Genomic DNA, 24,781 nt, shown 5'->3' with positions numbered 1-24,781 from the left:
TGTTGCTATGCTCTCTTTATGATTAAAAAAATACAAAATGTGTCCTTTCATAAAGTAATAACAGTAACTACTTCTACTCTTACTATAAGTAATAGTTGGCATTTACTGAACCCATTCTACATTCTAGGCACAATTCTAAGCACCTTTTGTTACTAACGAATTGTAATCCTCTCAATAACACTGCTATAGAAACTCTTATTATTGCCATTTTAAAGATAAGACAGTTGATACACAGAGAGGTTTAATAACATAGCTAGTAAGTTACAGGGTTGCAGTTTTAGCCCAGGCAATCTCACTCCAAAGAAAATTAGCTATTTCTTTTCAAGGAGCAAGGGTTCTCTGTTTTACCCCCAAGTATTAAAGTGCCCCAGAATGTGTTCCTAACTACTGTGCTGTACATACCACTTATGATACTGACCAGATAATCTTATACATTTCTTTCTTATTGCTATTTTTTGAGTGTTTTTTCTATTAATCCTCCAGAGTTGTTTGCCTCATCCTTAAAATGGCAGTCATCTTTATTTTGCTTTTATGAATATTATAATTGGTGATGAAGGAGCTTAGATATTTTGTGTTATCAGCTAAACAATTCTGAAAGCTCATCATCTAATTTTGGGAATGGATTTCTATAATATTGGCCATGAATCTACTGTGTAAGTTTCATTCTGTAGATGTCTTGCTCTAATTGACCAGCATTCAAAATTGTGAGGAGTAGAAGACTGGCAAACTGCCAAATTCTTCGGTTGCTCCACCAAATCAACAAATTTCCCTTTTAATTTAGAATTATTTAGGGTGGTGGCTCCAGACATTTGAAAGTATTTTATAATTAGTGAAATATCAATTGAGATTAGGTTAAATCAACTAAGTTCACATATATAGTGAAATACTATGAAATCATTAAAAATAATGATATATAAGTAAAAATTATTTATTGGAGAGATCTATGATTTGCTATATATATTGTCTTAGGTTGTGAATGACCAGCTAACTAGAAAATGTTCAGAGCTGAACAGCATGCTTCAGACTGTTAGAATGGAAAATACCAGAATCATTGCTGACCATCAAGCCATTCTTCAGGTATTCATATTTAACATTAGTTAATTTCTGGGAGAGTCAGCAGGAAGCCTCCTTAGCTAAGAGGTCAGGAAACATAAATAACAAACTGGGTAAATAAAATATTCTAGCAGTTAATTTCAATGATTTTTCTGAATTATTTTATTTTTTGATTAGTTGTTTTCAGCTTTCATCAGAGGAGTCATTTGGCCTTACGCTCAGTGCTTTCTTGATGGTTTCTTCTCAGATAACATTACTTTAGGAAAAGAAATTACCTGTCCCAGTATTGACAGAATCATGGAGAATACTTATGACTGATCCTAGGGTATTTACCTTTCCCCAAAGACCTGTGCTATCCTATTTTGCTTGTGCCATTCCCTCTGATGAGAATGGTCGTTACTTCATTTTCAACTATTTGAAATTCTAGTCATTCTTTAAAAGTTACTTTCATCAAGAAGTTTGATCACTCCAACCAGAAAGGATAAATTTTGTCTTTCAGCTTATACTCTAGACACTAAACAAACAGACTGTACTAATGAAGCTCTCATTTTTTTTTTCAGCATACTTATATACCAAGCGAGGTGCTAAGGATTTTACATACATTACCACCTTTAATCCTAGCATCTGTTATATAAAGGGATGTTTGTTATCCTCATTTTACAGATAAGAAAAATAAGGTTTAGAGAAGTTAATCAGCTTACCCAAAATCACCTAGCTAGTAAGGAGTGGAGCTAGAGTCAGTGTTTTTAATCATGTTATGCTGCCTCTCTATTCTGCGTTCTGTGGTAGTAATTTATGTACATGGCTCATTTCCTGTATTACATTGTGAACCTCCTAAGACATTGTCTTATATATCTTTGTTGTTACCCATATTGCTAAGCATATTTTGCACATAACAGGTACTCAATAAGTATTTTTCATTAATTCAACAAATATTTAGTGTTTACTCCGTTGGAAGTATGATGCTAGATCTAGATAGAATTATGGCAGTGAAAAGACAAAATCTCTACTTTCATGGAACTTACAATTTAGTAGACTGAATAATGTGTCTTATGTATATAACACTTTCACAAACATTTTAAAACTTTGGAATATGACACAAATGAGATCTCATTTTAATAAGTGTGAAGGTGTGAAGGTTTGCTTTAAATCAAATATTGTTCAAATAAAAGTGCTTTAAAATATGTTGGCAAAAGTAACTGTTGATATATACTATATTTACAAAAGCTTTATAAATTGTAGGTAGGGAAGGTGTGTATAAAAATGCTATGTTTTGATAATTTCAAAATGGTGAGCCAGAGAAAATTAATTGTGCAAAACAGTTATAGCACTTATGCTGTAACAGTATCTAAGTGCAGTTTCAGATGCTGTCAAAAGAATTTTAACTGTGATTGCCTCTGGAGAGTGGAATTATTTGGAAGAGGTGGGGGAAGATAGAGATGGAGAGATTTTTCACTTTATATACATTGATATTATTTTACTTTTTAAAATATAGTATCATATTGAAATTTTAAAGTACCCAAAATATACTTAATATAGTTTTGTATCTTAAAAATTTGTTCATGTTAGGAGTTTTATAAATTTTGCAGCAAACTAAGTAAATAATACATCTTGATTATTGACTGGAAGAGCTATAAAATGATAGAATTGTGGCCAAGTCAGTGTAGGGACAAAGAGAGAGCTGGACATTAAAATAAATTTTTAAAAGGGTTTTACTTATGTAAATAAAATTTGTCTTTTGTAAGTTAATTCAGTATCTTTGATCAGTTATTTAAAATTAATACCCTATCAAGTGACTTCTGGCATCTCAACTTTTAATATTACTTCTAACACTCAGGAAGAACAGAAAATGATGACACAGACATTTCAAGAACAAAACTTACTGCTGGATGCAGCCCATGCCACTATCACAAGTGAGCTACAGACTGTTCAGAATGAGAAAACACAGCTCCAAGTGCATCTGTAAGTAAATTGTGGTCAACTTCTGCATCTTTTGTTTTTGCATTTGTCTTCCTTATCTTTAATGAAAACATTTAATACTACATTTGCTGGGCCAGCCACAAAAATCAAATAAAGCCTCTGCCCTCAAGAAACTAGTTTTGTTAGAACTTTTTTGTAACTGCTCTTAGGCGAGAGGTATGTTCTAAAAGGACATTTAGTCTTTCTGTTAAATAAGAACTCTCACTTAGCTTTCGTATCTCCTTGTTCTCTTCCTGCAGAGACCATTTAATCCTTGAGCATAACCAGTGTATCCAGAAAGCACAGGATATTGAGAAGAGGACAGCTGTGCAAAAAGAGCTGCTGGAATCAACAATTGCAAGATTGCGAGGTGAACTGGAAGCATCAATGCAAGAGAAGAAGTCTCTGCTAGATGAGAAAGACAGGCTTCAGAGAGAGGTAGGTAGAGGCAGATTTATGTTACCTCTTGGTTGTGACCTTGTTTTAAAATTGTATTTTAAGTGCAAAAGAAAAGAAATACAACCCTGATGCAGTTGTCTGAGTTACCCATTAAAGAAATCTTTAGGTGGCTAATCTGTGTCTTTTAGCACATGCATAGTCTGTGCCAAATAATAGACCCTTATACAGCATTAGCGAATGTTAACTAACAGTTCACACATCCTCATGTTAGTTAAGGGGTCATATTTTTTAAAATCGATTTCCCCTGTAGGAGTGGGACAGTGTAAGGGAAACAATGTAAGGGGAAACAGCCCTGTCTTCCTAGTTAGGAAGGAACCAGCAGAGTTTGACATGCAGACGTGTCTTTCTAATTTCAGGGCTGTTTGTGAAGTCTGCTCTGCCTCAGAGACTCCCCGAGTGGCCCCTTTTCTGAGAGGATGTGCTATCTCTGCAGTGTAGGTATTAATTGACATGCAGGGTATGTCTGCTATGATAGAGTCTGTAAGCCATTTTAAAACTGACCCATTTCTTCTTTTCACTCCTTTTTGGGCAGGTTACTAAAACAGAGAAAGAAATAGCACAAGAAAAATGCAATTTGGAAAAGGAATTAGCTAAAACCAAGGTATTCTACTTTTTTGTTATGTCATTGTATCTTATTTCCTTCTGTTTCGCTGCCTCCTGTATCAGCTTATCTTACTGAGAAGATGGGTTATTTTGTTGAAGACCAACATGCAGGAGAAAAGAGAAGCCACAAAGTTGGATACAGCTCAGAGCACTCCAGTCACTTCAGCATAAGGCTGCTTCTGGGGAATGTTTGCTTGTTGAGCATCTGGTATTTGCCAGTGAATCATCACTGCCTCTGACCCCCGTGTTCACCAAGTAGTTTAGCCAGGACGTCCCCTGAGCGTGAGCTCATGGGCCTGTGGGAGGCAAAGGGATGATTTCTGACAATGCTGTTTAAAAAAGAAAAACAAACAAACAAAAATAATTTAGGCTTCCTAACATGTTAACACTTGCCACTTTATTTGCAAGGTACCCTTTCCTGGGTTCTATAAAGGTAGAATGGCTAGAGAAACAAATACAATCCTTTAAAAATGAAACAAAATTTTTTAAAACATTATTGTTTGCACTTCAAAATTTGAAGAGAGTAAATATGATGTATCACTGTCATGTAGAGAATGTATCTGGAGCATCAAGGACTACTAACCCGCCCCATGCAACAAACCCAGCAACAGTCGTCGCATGAAATTGTCAAGCCTTGACTGTTTCTTGGCTTCTGGCTCAACTAAATAGCATATGTATTACCACATATGGGGACTTTAAACTTAAGAAAAGCAGAGAGAAGAAAAGCTAAATTCTGAGCCCAAGCTCAAAGACAGTTCACCAAGCCGGCAGGCACCTTCTGTGATTCAGTCCACTCATGTCTAGTGATTTGAAAACAGTCCACCCTAAAAATCTTTAAAGCTGAATTCCCATGGCTTGATATACACTTCATATATGCTTTTTAAAATTTAGAAAATTGATGGATAATATTAAATTCATTAATACTTTTTGCTTGAAAATATTTCATGGCTAAGGCAAATGCCATTTGTGATTAAAACATGGCATTATTATTTTGCTTATCTGATTTCATTTATCTTAAAGTAGACTAAGGGTATGTTCATGGGGCTGAAAGATACTTGTTCATTATACAGAGTACATTTTTTGTCCGACTTGATATTTTTTACATGTGTTTTCATTATAAAGTTATGTTTTCTTAAAGTAATGCTTGTTGTTGTAATTTACAGAGTGAAATTCACCCTTTTTTAGTGTACCACTCTATGAGCTTTGATGAACACAAGCATGTAACCACCACCACAATCAAAATACAGAACATTTTTATCACCCCAGAAAGTTCCCTTGTGCCCTTTCATACTCAACCTCTTCCTTTGTCCCCATCCCCTGGCAACCACTGTTCTGTTTTTCTATCCCTATAGTTATATCTTTTCCAGAGTATCATATAATTGGAATCATATAATATGTAGCATTTTAAGTCTGGCTTCTTTTATTTCACATAAAGCATCTGAGGTTTGAGATTCATCCATGTTGCATGTATCAGTAGTTTATGTTCCATCGTATAGATAGATCACAGTTTCTTTACTTGTTTGCCAATTGAAGAACATTTGGGTTGTTACTAGATTTTGGCAATTATGAAAAAGCCTGTATAAATATTCACATATGAGCATATATTTTCATTTCTCTTGGATAAATATCAGGAGATAGATTTCTGGACTATACAGAATAAATGTTCAACTGTTTTCCAAAGGATGTATGCCATCTTGCATTCCTGTTAGTAATATATGAGTTCCAGTCTCTCCATATTCTCACCAGCACTTGGTATTGTTGATTCTTTTAGTTTAAGCCATTCTAAGTGTGTAGTGGCATAGCATCATGGCTGTAATTTGCTTTTCTCCAGTGACTAGTAATGGGTATCTCTCCGTTTGCTTTTTTGCCATCGACAACTTAAAAGTATTTCTTCATATCTTTTAACCATTTTAAATTCAGTTGTTTGTTTTCTTACTATTGATTTTTCAGAAATTTAATAATAGTCATTAATTCTTATGTGAAAAATTCTTACTATTTGTATATAAGCAAATTTTATATGTACTTTACATATTTTTCTTCTATTTTATGCTTTGTCTTTTCATACTCTTTAAAAAAGAGCAGAAGTTTTATATTTTGATTAAGTCTAGTTTATCTATTTTTAAAATTTTATGGATGATAGTTTTTGTGTCATATCTAAGAAGTTTTTGCCTAATCTAAGAACACAGATTTTTTCCTTTGTTCTGCTCTAGTTTTTTGAATTTAGGTTTTACAGTAGTTCTGTGATCCACTTCAAGTTAATTTTTGTATATCATAAAAGATATAGTCCAAGGCTCATTTATTTTTTAGATGAATCATCTGATTGTTCTAGTACCTTTTATTATTGATATAATTAATATACCATAAATGTACCTTCTTAAAATATGCAACATAGTGGTTTCTTAGTATGTTCACAAGTTTGTGCAAACACCACTACTATCTTATTCTAGAACATTTTTATCACCCCAGAAAAACCCCAGTACCCATTAGGAATCACTCCTTATTGCTCCTGTCCCTGGCCCTGGTAACTATTATTCTTCTCTCTGTCTCATTGGATTTGTCTATTCTGGACATTGCATGTAAAAAGGATCAAACAGTATGTGGCTTTTTGGGTCTGGCTTCTTTATTCAGCATATTGTTCTCAAGGTTTGTCCATATTATAGTGTATATAAGGACTTCATTCTTTTTTATGGCTGAATGACATTGTATGAATATACCACATTTTGTTTATCCATTTATCAGTTGATAGACATTCAGACTGTTTCCACTTTTTGGCTGTTAAGAATAGTGCTATGAACATTTGTGTACAGTTCTTTTTATGAGCATGTATTTTCATTTCCCCAGGAATAAAACTACTGGGTCATCTGAAAATTCTGTTTATCACTTTGAGAAACTGCCAAACTGTTCTACAAGGTAGCTGCACCATTTTATAATCCCACTAGCAATATATGATTCCACTATTTCCATGTCCTTGCCTACACTTGTGATTGTCCACTTAAAAAAAAAAAACTATACCCATCCTTATAGGTGTAAAGTATCTCATTGTGGTTTTTTTTCTAATTGAAGTGAAATTCACACACTACAAAATCAGCCATTGAAAGTGAACAGTTCATTGGCATTTAGTACATTCAAAATATTGCACAACCACCACCTCTGTCTAGTTCCAAAATGTTTTCATCACTGCAAAAGGAAACCCAATACCCATTAACCCAATACCCACTAAGCAATCACTCCCCATTCCCTCCTTCCCTCAGCCCCTGACAGCCACAGATCTGCATTTTATCTATATGGATTTACCTATTTATGGATATTTCACATAAATATAATCATACAATATATGATCTTTTGTATCTGGCTTCTTTCACTTCGCATAATATTTTTAGGGTCACCCAGTTGTATGTATCAGTACTTCATTCCTTTTTATGGCTGAGTAATATTCATTGTGTTTGTGTGTATGTATGTCTATATATACACAAAATTTATCTGTTGATGGATATTTCCACTGTTTCTATCTTTAAGCTGTTCTGATTAGTGCTGCTATAAACATTTGAGTAAGTACCTGTTTTCAGGTCTTTGGGATATATATCTAGGAGTGGAATTGCTGGGTCATATAGTAATATTATGTTTAACTTATTGAAGAACCACCAGACTGTTTTCCACAGTACTGAACAGTTTTACCTTCCCACCAGCAATTTTCAAGGGCTCCCGTTTCACCACATCCTCACCAACACATGTTATTTTCCACTCTTTTATAATAGCCATCCCAGTAGGTGTGAAAGTGGTACCTCGTTTTGGTTTTTATTTGCATTTCACTAATGACTAATGATATTGGGCAAATTTTTATGTGCTTATAGGCCATTTGTGTATCTTCTTTGGAGAAATGTCTATTCGGATCCTTTACCAGTGTTTAAACTGGGTTATTTAATGTCTTTTAATTGTTGAATTGTAAGAGTCCTTTATAAATTCTGGATAGTAGACCCTTATCAGATATGTGATTTGCAGATATTTTTCTCCCTTTCTTTGGGCTCTCTTTAAATTTTTATGAAGTCCAATTTACCAGTTTTTTTCTTTGATTGCCTGTGCTTTAGATGTTACATTTGAGAAACTGTTGCCTAATCCAAGATCACAAGATTTACACCTGTTTTTTTATTCTAAGAATTTTATAGCTTTACAGATTATATTTAGGTCTTTGATCCATTTTGGGTCAAATTATATATGTGATATGAGGTAGAGGTTCAACTTCCTTATTTTGCCTAGGGATATCTAGTTACCCCAGCACTATTTGTTGGAAGACTGTTTTTTCTATCGAGTAATCTTGGTTCCCTTGTCAAAATCCAGCTAACCATAGATACATGAGTTTACCTCTGGACTCTCAGTTCCACTGCATTGACCTGTATGACTGTCCTTATCCTAGTACTACATGCTTTTGATTACTTTAGCTTTGTAGTAAGTTTTTAAATTGAGATGTGCGAGTCCTCCAACTTTTTTTTTTTTTTTTTTTGAGATTGTTCCCGCTATTCTGGATCCTTACATTTCTATATGAATTTCAGGATCAGATTTTCCACTTCTGGGGAAAAAAGCAGCTGGAATTTTGATAGGGTTTGTATTAAGTCTGTAGATCAATTTGGGGAGTATTGCAATCTTAACACAATATATATTTTCTCTGTATAAGATTGTGCCATCTGCAAGTAGAAATAGTTTTATTTCTTCCTTTCCAATTTTGCTGCCTTTTATTTCTTTTTCCTGTGTAATTACCTTGGCTGGAATCTCCAGTACAATGTTGGACAGAAGCAATAAGAGCAGATATCTTCATCTTGTTCCTGATCTTAGAGGGAAATCTTTCAGTTTGTCACTACTAAGTATGATGCTAGCTGTGTGCTTTTCCTAAATGCCCATCATCAGGATGAGGAAATTAGTCTCTATTCCTAGTTTGTTGAGAATTTTTATCATGAAAATGTGTTGAATTCTGTCAGTTGCTTTTTCTATATTTACTGGAATAATCTTGTGGATTTTGTCCTTTATTCTGTTGCTAAGGTATAGTACATTGATTTCAGATACTGAACTAAGCTTTCATTTGAGCAATAAATTTCACTTGGTTATAGTGAAAGGTCATAATTTTTTTTAGATGTTGTTTGATTTAGCTTGGTAGTATTTTGTTGAGGATTTTAAAATATATATTAATAAGGGATATTCTGCAGTTTTTTTTTCCCTTGTGATGTCTTTGGTTTTGGTATCAAGGTAATGTTGGCTTCTTAAAATGATTTGTAAGTGTTCCCTCCCCTTCTGTTTTGAGGAGGTTTGCAAGGGATTGGTTTTAATTCTTGTAAGTGTTTTGTAGAATTCACCAGTAAAGCCCTCTGGTTCTAGGTTTTTTATTGTGGAGAGTGTTCTGTTTGTTTATTATTGTTGTTATTATTATGAATTTAATCTCTTTCCTTGACATAATTCAATTCAGATTTTCTACTTTTTTCTTTTTGAGTCAGTTTTGGTCATTTGGGTCTTTCTAGGAATTTGTCCATTTCATCTAGGCTGTCTAATTTATTGGCACACAGTTCTTCATAGTAGCCCCTTTTTTATTTCTGGAAATTCAGTATCTTGTCCCTTCTTTCATTTCTAATTTCAGTAATTTGTGTATTCTTTATTTTTTTCTTGGTTAATACACCTAACAGTTTGTCAGATTTGTTGATCTTTTCAAAGAACTGACTTTTGGCTCTACTGATTTTCTCCAATGTTTTTCTCTTCTCTGTTTTATTCTATCATTATTTTCTACCTTTTGCTTGCTTTGGGTTTAATTTATTCTTTTTTCTAGGTTCTTAAGATGGAAACTTAGGTTATTGGTTTGAGATAGTTCTCCTTTTTTAATGTAAGTTCATACAGCCATTAATTTCCCTCTAAGCATCACTTTCACTGCATAGGATACGTTTTTTTCATCATGTTTTCATTTCCTTTGTAATTTCCTCTTTGATCCATTGGAAATATGTTGTCGAATTTCCTCATATATGTGAATTTCCCAAACTTCCTTTTTTTTGTTGATTTTTTATTTTCTTTCATTGTGATTGGAGAACATACTTTGTATAATTTCAGTCCTTTGGAATTTATTGAAAGTTTTATGATCTAATATATGTTATATCCTAGAGAATGCTTTGTGTGCACTTGAGAAAAATGTATTACACTATCGTTTAGAAGAGTGTTCTAAAGATGTCTGTTAGGTTCAGTTGCTTTATACTGTTACTCAAGTCATCTGTAGCTTCCTCATTGATCTGTCTGACTCTTCTACCTATTATTGAAAGTGGGATATTGAACTCTATTACTGTTGAATTGTTTTTCTCCCTTCAATTCTGTCAGCTTTTGCTTTATTGTTTTTGCTTCACTGGGGCTCTGTTGTTAGATGCACATGCATTTATAAATACTATCTTCTTTTTTAAAAATTTTTTTGAAGTATAGTTGATTTACAATGTTAGTTTCCAGTGTATAGCAAAATGATTTAGTCATACATATACATACATATATTTTTTCTTTCAAGATTCTTTTCCATTATATATTATTACAAGAAATTGAATATGGTTCCCTGTGCTATACAGTAGGTCCTTGTTGTTTATCTATTTTATATATAGTAATGTGTGTTTGTAAATCCCCAACCCCTAATTTATCCCTCTCCACCCTTTCCCCTTTGGTAACCATAGTTTGTTTTCTGTGTCCGTGAGTCTGCTTTTGTTTCATAAATAGAATCTGTATCATTTTTTTTTTAGATTACACATTAAAGTGATATCATATTTGTCTTTCTCACTTGACTTAATTCATTCAATATGATAATCTCTGGGTCCATCCATGTTGCTGCAAATGGCATTACTTCATTCTTTTTATGGCTAATATTCCATTGTGTGTGTGTGTGTGTGTGTGTGTGTGTGTGTGTGTGTGTGTGTATACCACATCTTCTTTATCCATCATCTGTTGATAGACATTTAGATTGTTTCCATGTCTTGGCTATTATAAATAATGCTGGTGTGAACACTGGGGTACATGTGTCTTTTCGAATTATAATTTTCTTTGGATATGTGTCCAGGAGTAAGATTGCTGGGTTATATGGCAAATCTATTTTTAGTTTTTTCATTAATATCCATACTGTTTTCTACAGCGGCTATACCAATTTGCATTCCCACCAACAGAATAGGAGGGTTCATTTTTCTCCACAAATTCTCCAGCATTTATTATTTATAGACTTTTGAATGATGGCCATTCTGAGTGGTGTGAGGTAATACCTCATTATAGTTTTGATTTGCATTTCTGTAATAATTAGTGATATTGAGCATCTTTTCATGTGCCTGTTGGCCATCTAGATGTATTTGAGTAATATCTACTTAGGTCTTGTGCCCATTTTTTGATTGGGTTGTTGCTTTTTTTTTTTTAATTAAGCTGTATGAGCTGTTTGTATATTTTGGGCATTAGTCCTTTGTCAGTCTTGTCATTTGCAAATATTTTCTCCCATTCTTTAGGTTGTCTTTTCATTTTTTGGTTTCTTTTGCTGTGCAAAAAAAGCTTTTAAGTTTAATTAGGCCCCATTTGTTTATTTTTCCTTTTATTTCCATTACTCTAGGAGCTGGTTCAGAAAAATATTGCTGAAATGTATGTCAAAGAGTTTTCTGCCTATGTTTTCCTCTAGGAGTTGTATAGTATCCAGTCTTATATTTAGATCTTTAATCCACTTTGAGTTTATTTTTATCTATCGTGTTAGAGAATGTTCTAGTTTCAGTCTTACATGTAGCTGTCCAGTTTTCCCAGCACCATGTATTGAAGAGCCATCTTTTCTCAGTTGTGTATATTCTTACCTCCTTTGTTGTAGATTGATTGCCCATTAGTGGGTTCATATCTGGACTTTCTATCCTGTTTCATTGATCTATGTGTCTGTTTTTGTGTCAGTACCAAACTGTTTTGATTACTGTAGCATTGTAGTATAGTCTGAAGTCAGGGAGCATGATTCCCCCCAGCTCTGTTCTTCTTTCTCAAGATTGCTTTGACTATTCAGGGTCTTTTGTGTTTCCACAGAAATTTTAACATTGTTTTTGTTCCAGTTCTCTGAAAAATGTCATTGACATTTGACAGGTATTGTACTGAATCTGTATATCACCTTGTGTAGGATGGCCATTTTAACAATTTTGAGTCTTCCAATCCAAGACATGGGATATCTATCCATCTGTTTGTGACGTCTTCAGTTTCTTTCATCAGTGTCTTACAGTTTTTGGAGTTCAGGTACTTCGCCTCCTTAGGTAGGTTTATTCCTAGATACTTTATTCTTTAGTGTGATGGTAATGGGATTGCTTCCTTAATTTCTTTTTCTGCTATTTTGTTATTAGTGTATAGATATGCAACTGATTTCTGTATATTAATTTTGTATCCTGCAACTTTACAGAATTTATTGATGAGCTGTAGTAGTTTTCTGGTAGCCTTTTTAGGATTTTCTATATATAGTAGCATGGCATCTGCAGACAGTGACCATTTTACTTCATCTTTTCCAGTTTGGATTCCTTTTATTTCTCTTTCTTCTCCGATTGCTGTGACTAGGACTTCCAAAACTATGTTGAATAGAAGTGGCCAGAGTGTACATCCTTGTCTTGTTCCTGATCTTAGAGAAAATTCTTTCAGCTTTTCACCATTGAGAATGTTAGCTGTGGGTTTCTTGTATATGGCCTTTATTATGTTGAGGTATGTTCCCTCTGCCCACTTTTTGGAGAGTTTTTATCATAAATGGATGTTGAACTTTATCAAAAGCTTTCTCTGCATCTATTGAGATGACCATATGGGTTTTATTCTTCAGTTTGTTACTGTGGTGTATCACATGGATTGATCTGCAGACAGTGAAGAATCCTTGCACCCCTGGGATAAATCCCACTTGATCATGGTGTATAATCTTTTTTAATGTATTGTTGGAGTCAATTTGCTAGTATCATTGAGGATTTTTGCATCTGTATTCATAAATGATATTAGCCTGTAATTTTTTTTGTCATATCTTTGTCTGGTTTTGGTATCAGTGTGATAGTGGCCTCATAGAATGAATTTGGAAGTGTTCCTTCCTCTATAATTTTTTGGAATAGTTTCAGAAGGATAGGTGTTAACTCTTCTCTAAATATTTGGTAAAATTTGCCTGTGAAGCCATTTGATCCTGAGCTTTTGTTTGCTGAGTTTTTAAATTAGTGATTCAATTTCAGAGTTGGTAATTGGTCTGTTTATATTTCCTGTTTCTTCCTGATTCAGTCTTGGGAGATTGTACCTTTCTAAGAAATTGTCCATTTCTTCTAGGTTGTCCATTTTGTTAGTGTATAGTTGCTCATGGTAGTCTCATGATCCTTTGTGTTTCTGTGGTGTTGATTGTAACTTCTTTTTCATTTCTGATTTTAATTTGGGCTCTCTTTTTTTCTTGATGAGTCTGACTAAAGGTTTATCAATTTTGCTTATCTTTTCAAAGACCCAGCTTTTAGTTTCATTGATTCTTTCTATTATTTTTTTAAGTCTCTATTTCATTTATTTCTGCTCTAATCTTTATGATTTCTTCCTTTTTCTAAATTTGGGTTTTGTTTGTTCTTCTTTTTCTAGTTGCTTTAGGTGTAAAGTTAAGTTGTTTGAGACTTTGTTTCCTGAGGTTAGCTTGTAATGCTATAAGCTTCCCTCTGAGAATTGCTTTTGCTGTGTCCCATAGGTTTTGGATCATCGTGTTTTTATTTTCATTTGTCTCTAAGTATTTTTTGATTTCCTCTTTGATTTCTTCAGTGATCCATTGGTTGTTTGGTAGCGTATTGTTTAGCCTCCACATGTGTGTGGTTTCTGCAGTTTTTTTCTCTGTCATTGATTTCTAATCTCATAGCATTGTGGTCAGAATAGATGCTCAATATGATTTCAACTTTCTTAAATTTACCAAGGCTTGCTTTGTGGGCCAACATGTGATCTATCCTGGAGAATGTTCCAAGTGCGCTTGAGAAGAATGTGTATTCTGCTGCTTTTGGATGGAATGCTCTATAAATATCAGTTAAGCCTATCTAGTCTAACGTGTCACTTAAGGCCTATGCTTCCTTATTAATTTTCTTTCTGTATGATCTGTCCATTAATGTAAGTGGGGTGTCAAGGCCCCCCACTATTATTGTGTTACTGTTGATTTCTCCTTTTATGTCTTCTAACAGTTGTCTTATTTAGTGAAGTGCTTCTATTTTGGGTGCATACATATTACATCTTTTTGGACTGATCCCTTGAGGATTATGTAGTACCCTTATAAATACTATCTTCTTAATGGGTTGATACTTTTTTCAATATATAATGACCTTCTTTATCTCAAAGATTTTTGTCTTAATGTCTACTTGGTCTAATGTTAATGTAGCAGCTTCAACTCTTTTCAGGTTACATTTATATCATGTATCTTTTTCTATCCTTTTATTTTCAACCCATTTATGTCTTCGTATTTAATATGTGTCTCATAAACAGCATTCAGTTGGGTCTTTTAAAAAATTCATTTTGCCTTTCTATGCTTTTTAATGGAGTGTTTAATCCATTTATATTTCACATAATTACCCATAAGGTAGAATTTACATCTGCCAACTTTTTTTTTTTTTGATATATCTTATATGCTTTTTGTTCCTCTGTTTCTCCATTACTGCCTTCTTTTGTGTGAAGTAGATATTTTTAGGGCACTGTTTTAATTCCATTAACCTTTCTTTTATTATATATTTTTGATTTACTGGTAACAAAGAGAGTTACAAACAAAAATACATAGTTATATATATTTTTCCATGTACCTGTGTTGCTACATTTGCTTGTATCCCTTATTTATTTACATGATTCCAGTCATTATCTAATGCCCTTTTATTTCAGCCTAAAGAGCTCCCTTTAGTATTTCTTAAGGCCATTTTTCCTAGACTCACAGTCCAGACTCCACCAAAGGGTGTACACTGGTAAATTACTCTGCACATTTACAATTGGAATTAGAAAGTTGACATCTTAGCAATATTGAATCTTCTAATACAGGAACACATTATGTCTCTCCATTTTATTTAGGTTTTTGATTTATCTTGTTAGCATTTTGCAATTTTCAGCATGTCAAATATTGGACATGTTGTTTTAGATTTGTATCTAAGAATTTCATGGGTTTTTGTACTGTTATAAATATTACTTTTAAGAAATATTGATTTCCAGTTGTTTGTTGCTAATATATAAAAATGCAATTGATTTGAACTTGCATCCTTCAACCTTCCTAAACTCATTATTCTAGTATCTTTTCCGTAGATTCTTTGAGATTTCCTATGTAGACAATCATGTCTGTTGTAAGTAGAGGCAGTTTTATTTCTCCCTTTCCAATCTCTATGCCTTTTTTACTTTTTCTTACCTTACTGCAACAGCTAAGGCCTCGTATGATATTGAATAGGAATGGTGAGGGCATATATCCTTGCCTTTTCCTCAGTCTTAGGGGAAAACATTCATCTTTCACCAATATTGATATTAGTTGTAGGTTTTTTATAGATATAGCTTATCACATAGAGATGGTTCCCCTTCATATCTGAGTTACTGGATTTTTATCACAAATTAATGTTAAATTTTGTGACATTCTTTTTCTGCGTAAATTGAGATGGGTCATATGGTTTTTCTTCTAGAGTTTATCGATGTGGTCAGTTATAGTAATTGATTTTAAGTGTCGAACAAGCTTTGTATTAAGGGGATAAACTTCACTTAGTCCTGATTTGTTAGCCTTTTCTATATTGCTGGATTCATTTTACTAATATTTTGTGGAGGATTTTTCATCTATATGTATAAGCTTGAGTTAATATTTAAACAAATACCAAGTACCAGAGGGACTTCCACTACTAGTAAATGTTCACTGTATAATTTGTAATAACCCTCCTGCTGAAGAGAACTAGAAAAGCAGGGGAACATGTTCATAAGATACCATCTATTTTACAGTTAAAGATACTATTTTAAAAACAAAATAATATTTTTGGTTCTTGGATTTCTTTTCTCCATTTGTTTTTCAAAGGTAGACATAAATGCATTAACTCACAGCCTGCATACTGCAGAGGAAAAGAATAAGCAACTGGCAGATCAGATGGCTTCCCTAGAACTTCAGCAAGCAACTTCTGATTACCATTGGGTGGGTATAAAAAGGTCAGTCTGAAGGAGTCAATTAATGACTAGTGAGTTTAAAAAAATCAAAAGTCAGGAGATAAGTTTTCTTCATTTGTTCATGTTTTGATAATTAGCACAAGTCCTGAATAACTCAGGCTAAAAATGTCAGAGAGCTACATATTCAAACAGTATTCAAACAATAGAGGATTTAAGAAAATAAGAATTTAAGGCAGCTATTAAATATCTGCCTACACAGATGATCTATAATGCTGAAAAGCACAAATATTTCTAATGTTTTAGAGTATTTTCTCCTTCATAAATTGTGAAGAAGAAACTTGTATTTTTTCCCCTTTCTGACAGTTCCCTCCATTAGGAAATCAGTAGTAAGTCTGATTTCTAAAAGCTATTTGACAAGGTCAAGGCATTACAAACAAATGCTACAATTCTTAAAGCATCTCCAAGTGAAGGGGATTTAAAGACATGATTGGTCTGTTAACCAGCTAATAAGTTTTTTGTGTGCTTTTGAATATTTGAAAAAGAATTAGTTACGGCTTCTGTCACATGCAAATCATCTTTTAAAATTCCATAGAGGGCCCTGATGTGAGTCTTTCTTAATCTGAGCTAAATTCTTTCAATTTCTGTCCTAAGCTGCTCATTACTTCAACTATGAAAAATTGCAGACACTAAATCTAAATCCTCTTACATTTTCATGGCTTTAGAGCCAGACTACCTATGTTTCAGTTTTGAGTATTATCCTTAACCTCTCTGAGCCTCAGTTTCTTAATCTGTCAAAATACGGATAATAATGCTATGATTAGGAGGTTGTTAAGATTAAGTTATTACATGTAAAGCATGTAGCAGATAGCTGACATTTATTGAATTCTTTATATCCCAACTGTCCCAGGATGAACCTATAAGTTCGTATCAGAGCAACAAGGTGCATTAGCTCCAATTTCTGGTACTCTCAAACCAGCCCTCCCTCCCCCAGGATTAAAGATTCATCCGTGTCCTTTGTTGTTGTCCAGGCCTCAACTGGGCTTATCTGGAAGACCTCGTCTCAGTCTGCGTGACTCTTTCATGCCCCCACCGCCAGTGAGCAGGCCTGTGGCCCTACTTTATTAGTGACTTTGACAGATCTTGCAAGTGATTTGGTCAGTGTTGATTCTTGTCTGCTCACCACACCTCTTGACTAAGGTCTCCAGTTATTACCCACACCTCACTTCCAGTTTGCAGTTCTGTGTCTCTGCGTAGTATCTTCTCTCACCAAGCCTGCCTGGAAGTGCTTCATTTGGTTGTGAGTCTTGAGCAAAGAGGTTGAGATTTCAGGACTTTTTTTTTAATCTGAGCAATATCATTTAACCTATTGCTGTTCAGTGCTGGCAGTGTATTTTTGTTCTTTGAGAATTAACACTTGAAATTCTCAATAAAAATTACCCTCTCGTAACACTTCTTAATGATTTTTAGAGATATACATATGAGTGTGTATTGTGTATACCACACCACAGATTTAAACTCAGACCTGGTTTTAGTCCTTGGCTTCATTTACTGTGTGTGACCTGGTCGGATTCTTAACCTCTCTGGCCTTCAGTGCCAAGGGACTCTCCCCTAACTGTGGGGTTCCCACAGCATACTGTTCATACTTGTATCAAAATAATTACTACATAAATTAGAAATTGACCTGTTTACCCATCTGCCTTCACTCTCTTCTAATGCTAGAAGAGTAGTTACTCATCTTTATACTCCCTTGCCTGGCATGTATTATGCCAAATACATAATATCTGTTTAAGAAACATTGATTGGGTAGAACACAGAGGGAAGGTCCTGTCTACTGCCAGGCAGTCAGAATTAAATAGCATATTGTGTGTAAAGTGTCCATCATACGACCAGCATACTGTATCCATGTATAAATATCATTCTTTCTTTTTTTCCTCACACTTTCCAATTTTAGGTTTGTTTTTGCCATTTCAGGCTTTAATGATGGTGTAATTTAAGTCCATTACCACAGGCAGTCATTTGGGGAGCCACACTGAGAAAAAAATCCAAATGTGGAAAGAAAGATAACTGTTCCTCGATTCAAGTTAAATAACTATCTATCTTCCCACTTCTCTTTTGTATTTTAAACATACATTTTCAAATGGTAGCACCAGACAGAAATAAAATTAGTTCCATGCACAACTAGGGCTTTAATGACTTGAAATTACACAACAAATTAAGTGCAGTATTTCTTAAAACTAGGATGACATCCAGTCAGTGTACACTTGTAGGAGTGACAGAGTTGATTCCATTTGCCAGGGTGCATGTAATACTGATTGTTAAATATTTTGAATAAAGTTCCTACTTAACAATCTGCTTAAATTATGAAATATCTTTACCAAGATGCCATTCTCTTTTAGTTTTATATATTCTTCTAACAGCTTCTGCTAATTTTTACAGCTTATCCAGATTTTTTAAATGATTTTAGAAGTCATTTTGTGGCTTACTATTGATCCTTGTCAGTCAACCTTTCGTATCTTAAGGTAATTCTGTGTTAGCTCCCTGCTTTTCCAAAGACTGATATTTTTGTGTTTGAGTTAAATTGTGTATTCTAACCATTAGCATTTCTTTGTATGCTGCTTCTCAGGTGATTCTCCAGTTTGTTTTGCTCTGCGTATTAATAATCTTTGTAGTATATTGCCAAGATTATTTAAACAAAGGTTAATCTGAGTTCTGCATTGCACAACTCAGAATCTGAGATATTCGCTCATTAAGTGGTCTCTCTCTAATTTCTAGTGTTCCATTGATTTTCTTAAATAGAAGGCCTATTTAAATAATCTGAAAACAGTCATTTAAGTTACTGCCTTAATATCTACTTTCCTTTAGCAACTGGAACAATTTCTTTTTGTTTGTCATAAATTTAAATAAGTTATCCTGTGTCAAATATTAGCACATTTTGATTTTGCTTAGAAAGTTTTCACTTATCAGTGCATTAGTGTTCCTTTAGTGGCAAAAAAAGGGGAATTTATTTTAAAAGTGTACTTGAAAGATTAGTAGAATTCTTTATACCTTTGCCTAAAAGAGGGAATTTTATTGAGACAAAAAGTGCCATTATTTTAAAAATTCCTGGACACCTTTTGTAAGAGATTCCGACCATCTAAGTGACTCCAAAACAAACAAAAAAAAGCCTTTCCACATTCCAAGAAGACAAGCAAAGTTATTTTTGATTATTTTTATTTGTAATAGCCAGCATATTTTAGGTTAAGTCTAGCTCTTGATTTTTTATAAGCTATATCTATACTTTGCAACACATCGGGCATCTCAGTTTACAGGACTTGGAACTGAATTTTAAATTTTAAATAAGGTTTTATAGGTATAGTGTAGCTTTGTTTCTGCAGCATTATTGGCCATCTTTATAATATATTTTCTGCTGAAGGCTTGATCAGAACATAATCCCAAATGTTGCATTCATGGGATGATTTTACATCATAGTTCCCAAAATGGAAAATACCTTGGCAAAGGTGGACCGTATATCTTCCACAGACAGAAAACTAATTGACGACTCATGTTATGATAATATTATTACTAGCCTCCTATTTATTGATAGCAGTCTACATGTCCCTTAGGTTATTTTGAAACCAATATTTTATTGTTCTGAATGCTTTAAATATATATATTATATATTTATATATATATATATAAAATCATCCTTTCTTTGCCTTAGAGCAACACACAGTGATTGAAAGTGAAAGTTTAAAAAACTGAATGTACGAGTATATATTAATAGGTATGGGATAAATATTGGTCTAATAGGACAAATACCTAGATCGCCATAGTAGTTAATAACCCACTGATGCCTAATACGGAGTATAAATTTTATATTGAATGTGTGTAACTTCAGGGAGAACTAATCACTTTTTATAGTTTTTCCCTAGGTTTTTATCAAGTCTAGAATGTCCAAAGTGGCTTAATAGCCAAGGCAACTATGAAAGAGAAAGCAAGGCTCCAGACTAGTGTGGTCACTTACAGAACGTATGGTATTATGAAAATATTTTGAACAGAAGGAAAAATGAGTTACATATTATATAGAAATCTAGTTTGGAATGTGTTTTTGCTTTTATTTGGAAAATATTCACAGTATTTTAAATGAAATAAAGTGCACTACAAAGTGATGACTGAAGAGTAGCTGTAACTATGTCAGAGATAGTGAAGAAAACGTCTCTTGTGTAAACTAATATCCCTACATGTATGGTTTCATCTTTACAAACTTGGCTAAAGTTGAACATAAAACAAAAGTCTAAATTCTTTAGCTTTAAATGTTGAAAAGGGCCCTTGTTCTATTATTCACAGATTAAGCAAATTAAACCAGAAATAGTGATTATGTCAATGTAGGATATTTGCCAACATTAATAAGACTTTGAACTCAATTTACTGCAAATGATCCATTGCACAGCTAGTTGGCCTGTGTGATTAAGAATTTGTGTTCTCAGTCACATTTGCTTGTGTATTATCCCAACAGTGGATTTATGATGATTTTGACATATGGCAAATATCAGTATTTCCTGTTAAGATATAACACTGAAATTGATTATGGAAGATGAAAATTTCCATTTCCAATCACTAGTAGTGTTCCTAAAGTACCAGTAAGGCCCAGAATTTAATCAAGAGAGGACTATTTTATACTTATTTCTTCTGACAAAGTCTGAGGAAAAAGGTATATGGAAAAAAATAACTGTCGTTATTAAAGGCTGTTTGAGTGATTCAATATGTAATTTCATGACATACAGAGACCTCAGTAATGTTTATCCCAGATAACACTGTTTCGAGTACTTGATCAAACAGTGTTGGTGTTTCCAACAAAAGTTTCTTGGTTTTGTTTTTTTTTTAACTGCCTTTTACTATGGTAACTGAAGTGTCTCCTATTATCAAAGTAGTGTGATCATTTGCAGCTCCTATTTTCTAAAAGAACTACAATCATCCCTCAGTATCCATGGGGGATTCCTTCAGGACCCCATAGATACCAAAATACACGAATACTCAAGTTCCTTAAATAAAAGTGTAGTATTTGCACATAACCTTTGCACATCCTCCCATATACTTTAAATCATCTTTAGATTACTTACAATACCTAACACAATGTAAATTCTATGTAAATAGTTGCCAATTGCCAGTGGAAAATTCAAGTTTTGCCTTTTGAAACTTACGGGAAATTATTTTTTTCCTGAACATTTTCATTCCATGGTTGGTTGAACCCATGGATGCAGAAGCCGTGGATATAGAGGGCCGACTCTATACAATCCTCAAACACTATGTTCGCAACCACTGATGAAACCACCCCACGCCTGGGTTAGATTGCACCTACAAAGAAATAAATGATGTAACAAAAACAGGACTAATAAAGAACAACCAGCTCTGGTACTCTTGAGGCACTCAGACTCCCCTTAGCGTGTTGTGTATTAGCACTACGATCAGCTACCTAAAGAAAGGCTAAGAGGTAGAAGTAGCAAATAAATATGAATCCTCAATTCATTACTGTAGAAATAGTAAGAGTATAAATACTTGTTTAAAAAGGAAAATGATTATTCATTCTCTGCCTAAAGATATGATACCTGTGTTTGCTTTATCAGCTTGCCCAACAGCAGGTGGAAAATGTCTTGGGAAAAATTACTGAGAGTAAAAATAAACTGGCCTATGAAAAAGGAAAACTCCAGGTATGAGATTTCATTTTCTGATTTTTGTTGTCTAATTTTTAATGTCAGTTGTCAAGCTAAATATCACTGGATTTTGAGAGGACCTAGCTCTGTCATTTACTAATTCTGTAACTTTGGACAAGTCTTTAGACCCCCCTAGGTTTGTTCCCTCATTCAAATCCAGGTGACTTCTGCTTGCATGCCTGTAACATGATGCTGAAACCTAGAATTGTGAAGTCAGACTCATTCTGTGACACAGTCAAGCTTTATTAAAATTATTTTATGCATGGTGATTTGCTGCCAATGTAGAGAGCCCATGTTCTGTCTCTTTTTATTGAAGTATAGTTGATTTACAATACTATATTTGTTTCAGGTGTACAACAGAGTAATTCAATAGTTTTATAGATTACACTCCATTTAAAGTTATTGTAAAATATTGGCTATGTTCTCTGTGCTGAACAATAGATCCATGTAGCTTATTTATTTTATACATAGTAGTTTCTATCTCTTAATCCCCTGCTCCTATCTTGCCCCTCCCCTTCCCCTACTGATAACCACTAGTTTGTTCTCTATAGCTGTGGGTCTGTCTCTGTTTTGTTATTTTCATTCCTTTGTTTCACTCTTTAGATTCCACATAAGTGATAACATACAGTATTTGTCTTTGTCTGACTTATTTCACTAAGCATAATTCCCTCCAGGTTCATCCATGTTGTTGCTAAATTTCATCTTACGGCTAAGTAATATTTGAGAGAGTGTGTGTGTGTATGGATGTATGTATATGTGTATACTACATCTTTATCCATTCATCTATTGATGACACTAAGGTTGCTTCTGTATCTTGGCTATTGTAAATAATGCTGCTGTGAACTTTGGGGTGCTTGTATCTTTTTGAATTACTATTTTCATTTTCTTCAGATGTATACTTAGGGGTGAAATTGCTGGATCATATAGTAGTTCTGTTTTTAGTTTTTTGAGGAACCTCCATACTGTTTTCCATAGTGGCTGCACTAATTTACGTTTGCACCACCAGTGCACTAGAGCTCCCTTTTCTCTCCATTCTTGCTAATACTTGTTATTTGTGCTCTTTTTTATAATAGCGATTTTGACAGCTGTGAGATCATGTCTCATTGTGGTTTTGACTTGCATTTCCCTGATGATAAGCAATGTTGAACATCTTTTCCTGTGCTTTTTGGCCTTCTGTGTGTTTTCTTCCCCATGTTTTAATTGGGGTTTTTTTGATACAGAGTTGTGTTAACTGTTAATAGTTTGGGTATTAACCCCTTATCAGTTTTATCATTTGCAAACATTTTCTCCCATTCAGTCTTTTCCTTTTGTCAGTAGTTTGCTTTCCTGTGCAAAAGCTTAGATTCCATTTGTTTATTTTTTATTTTGTTTCCTTTGCCTTAGGAGACAGATCCAAAGAAATATTGCTACAATATATGTCAAAGAGGGTTTTGTCTGTTTTCTTCTAGGAATTTTATGGTTTCAGGTTTTAACATTCAAGTCTGTAACCTATTTTGAGTTAATTTTTGTAAATGCTCTAAGATAATGGTCTAGTTTCTTTCTTTTGCAAGTGGCTGTCAAGTTTCCCCAACACCGTTTATTGAAGAGAAAATCTTTTTCCCATTGTATATTCTTGTTCCTTTGTTGTAAAATAATTGACTATATATGCATGGGTTTATTTGTGAACTCTCTATTCTGTTCCATTGATCTATGTGTTTCTTTTTATGCCAGTATCATACTGTTTGGATTACTGTAGCTTTGTAGTATGCTCTGGAATCAGGGAGCATGATACCTCCAGCTTTGTGTGTGTTTCTTTGAAAGACAACAATTTCTGTTGGCTGTTTAGTGTCTTTTGTGGTTCCATATACATTTTATGATTATTCTAGTTCTGTGAAAAATGTCATTGCATTAAATCTGTAACTTGTTTTGGTAGCATGGACATTTAACAGTATTAATTCTTCCAGTCCATGAGCATGGGATATCTTTCCATTTCTTTGTATCATCTTCACTTTTCTTCATCATGTTTTATAGTTTTCAGAGTATAGGTCTTTCATCCCCTTGGATAAGTTCATGCCTAGGTATTTTATTCTTTTTGGTGCAATTTTAAATGGAATTGATTTCTTGCTTTCTCTTTCCGATAGTTCATTATAGTGTATGGAAAAGCAACAGATTTGTGTATATTAATCTTGTATCTTGCAGCTTTACTGAATTCATTTATTCTTTTTTTTTTTTTTTTTTTTTGGTGGAGACTTAGGATTTTCTATGTAAAGTATCATATCATCTGCAAATAGTAACAGTTTTACTTCTTTCCTTCCAATTTGGATGCCTTTTATTTCTTTTCCTTGTCTGATTACTGTGGCTAGGACTGCCAAAACTATGTTGAATAAAAGTGGCCAGAGTGTATATCCTTGTCTTGTTCCTGCTCTTAGAGGAGAAGCTTTCAGCTTTCACCATTGAGTATGATATTAGATGTGTCTTTGTCATAATGGCTTTTATTATATTGTGATATGTCCCTTCTGTTCCATCTTTATTTGGAGTTTTTATCATGAATGGATGTTGAATTTTGTTAAATGCTTTTTCTGCATCTATTGAGATGATCATGTGATTTTGATCCTTTTGTTAATGTGGTGTATCACATTGATTGATTTGTGGGTATTCAACCATTCATCCCTAGAAATCCCACTTGATCGTAGTATATGATCCTTTTTATATATTGTTGAATTTGGTTTGCTGATATTTTGTTGAGGATATTTGTGCCTATATTCACCAGAGATATTGGCCTGTAATTTATTCTTTTTGTGTGTGTGTGTGTGTGTGTGTGGTATCTTTGTCTTTGTATCAAGGTAATGGTGTCCTCATAAAATAAATTGGGAGTGTTCCATCCTTTTTAATCTTTTGGAATAGTTTAAGAATAGATATCAGCTCTTTGTATGTTTGATAAAAAT

At 33.7% G+C, this 24,781-nt stretch overlaps 1 protein-coding gene across 11 annotated transcripts in view; it reads left to right on the top strand.

Moving 5' to 3' along the window:
• CCDC150 (coiled-coil domain containing 150) overlaps nucleotides 1–24,781 on the top strand; it is a 64,763-nt gene that overhangs the window by 20,211 nt on the left and 19,771 nt on the right. For 9 of the 11 annotated variants that reach the window (XM_074364227.1, XM_074364229.1, XM_074364230.1 and 6 more), the window contains 6 exons: nucleotides 970–1,077; nucleotides 2,891–3,015; nucleotides 3,273–3,450; nucleotides 4,004–4,072; nucleotides 16,082–16,195; nucleotides 21,771–21,854. In XM_074364227.1, coding sequence (XP_074220328.1) covers nucleotides 970–1,077; nucleotides 2,891–3,015; nucleotides 3,273–3,450; nucleotides 4,004–4,072; nucleotides 16,082–16,195; nucleotides 21,771–21,854 — 678 coding nt within the window. The remainder of the gene's footprint in view (nucleotides 1–969; nucleotides 1,078–2,890; nucleotides 3,016–3,272; nucleotides 3,451–4,003; nucleotides 4,073–16,081; nucleotides 16,196–21,770; nucleotides 21,855–24,781) is intronic. The other 2 variants (XM_074364233.1, XM_074364237.1) reach the window with 1 other exon arrangement.

This window comes from Camelus bactrianus, chromosome 5 (assembly GCF_048773025.1).
Source record: "Camelus bactrianus isolate YW-2024 breed Bactrian camel chromosome 5, ASM4877302v1, whole genome shotgun sequence".
Taxonomy (NCBI): domain Eukaryota; kingdom Metazoa; phylum Chordata; class Mammalia; order Artiodactyla; family Camelidae; genus Camelus; species Camelus bactrianus.
Note: the sequence above shows the minus strand (reverse complement) of the source record. Positions and strands in the feature narration are given on the sequence as shown.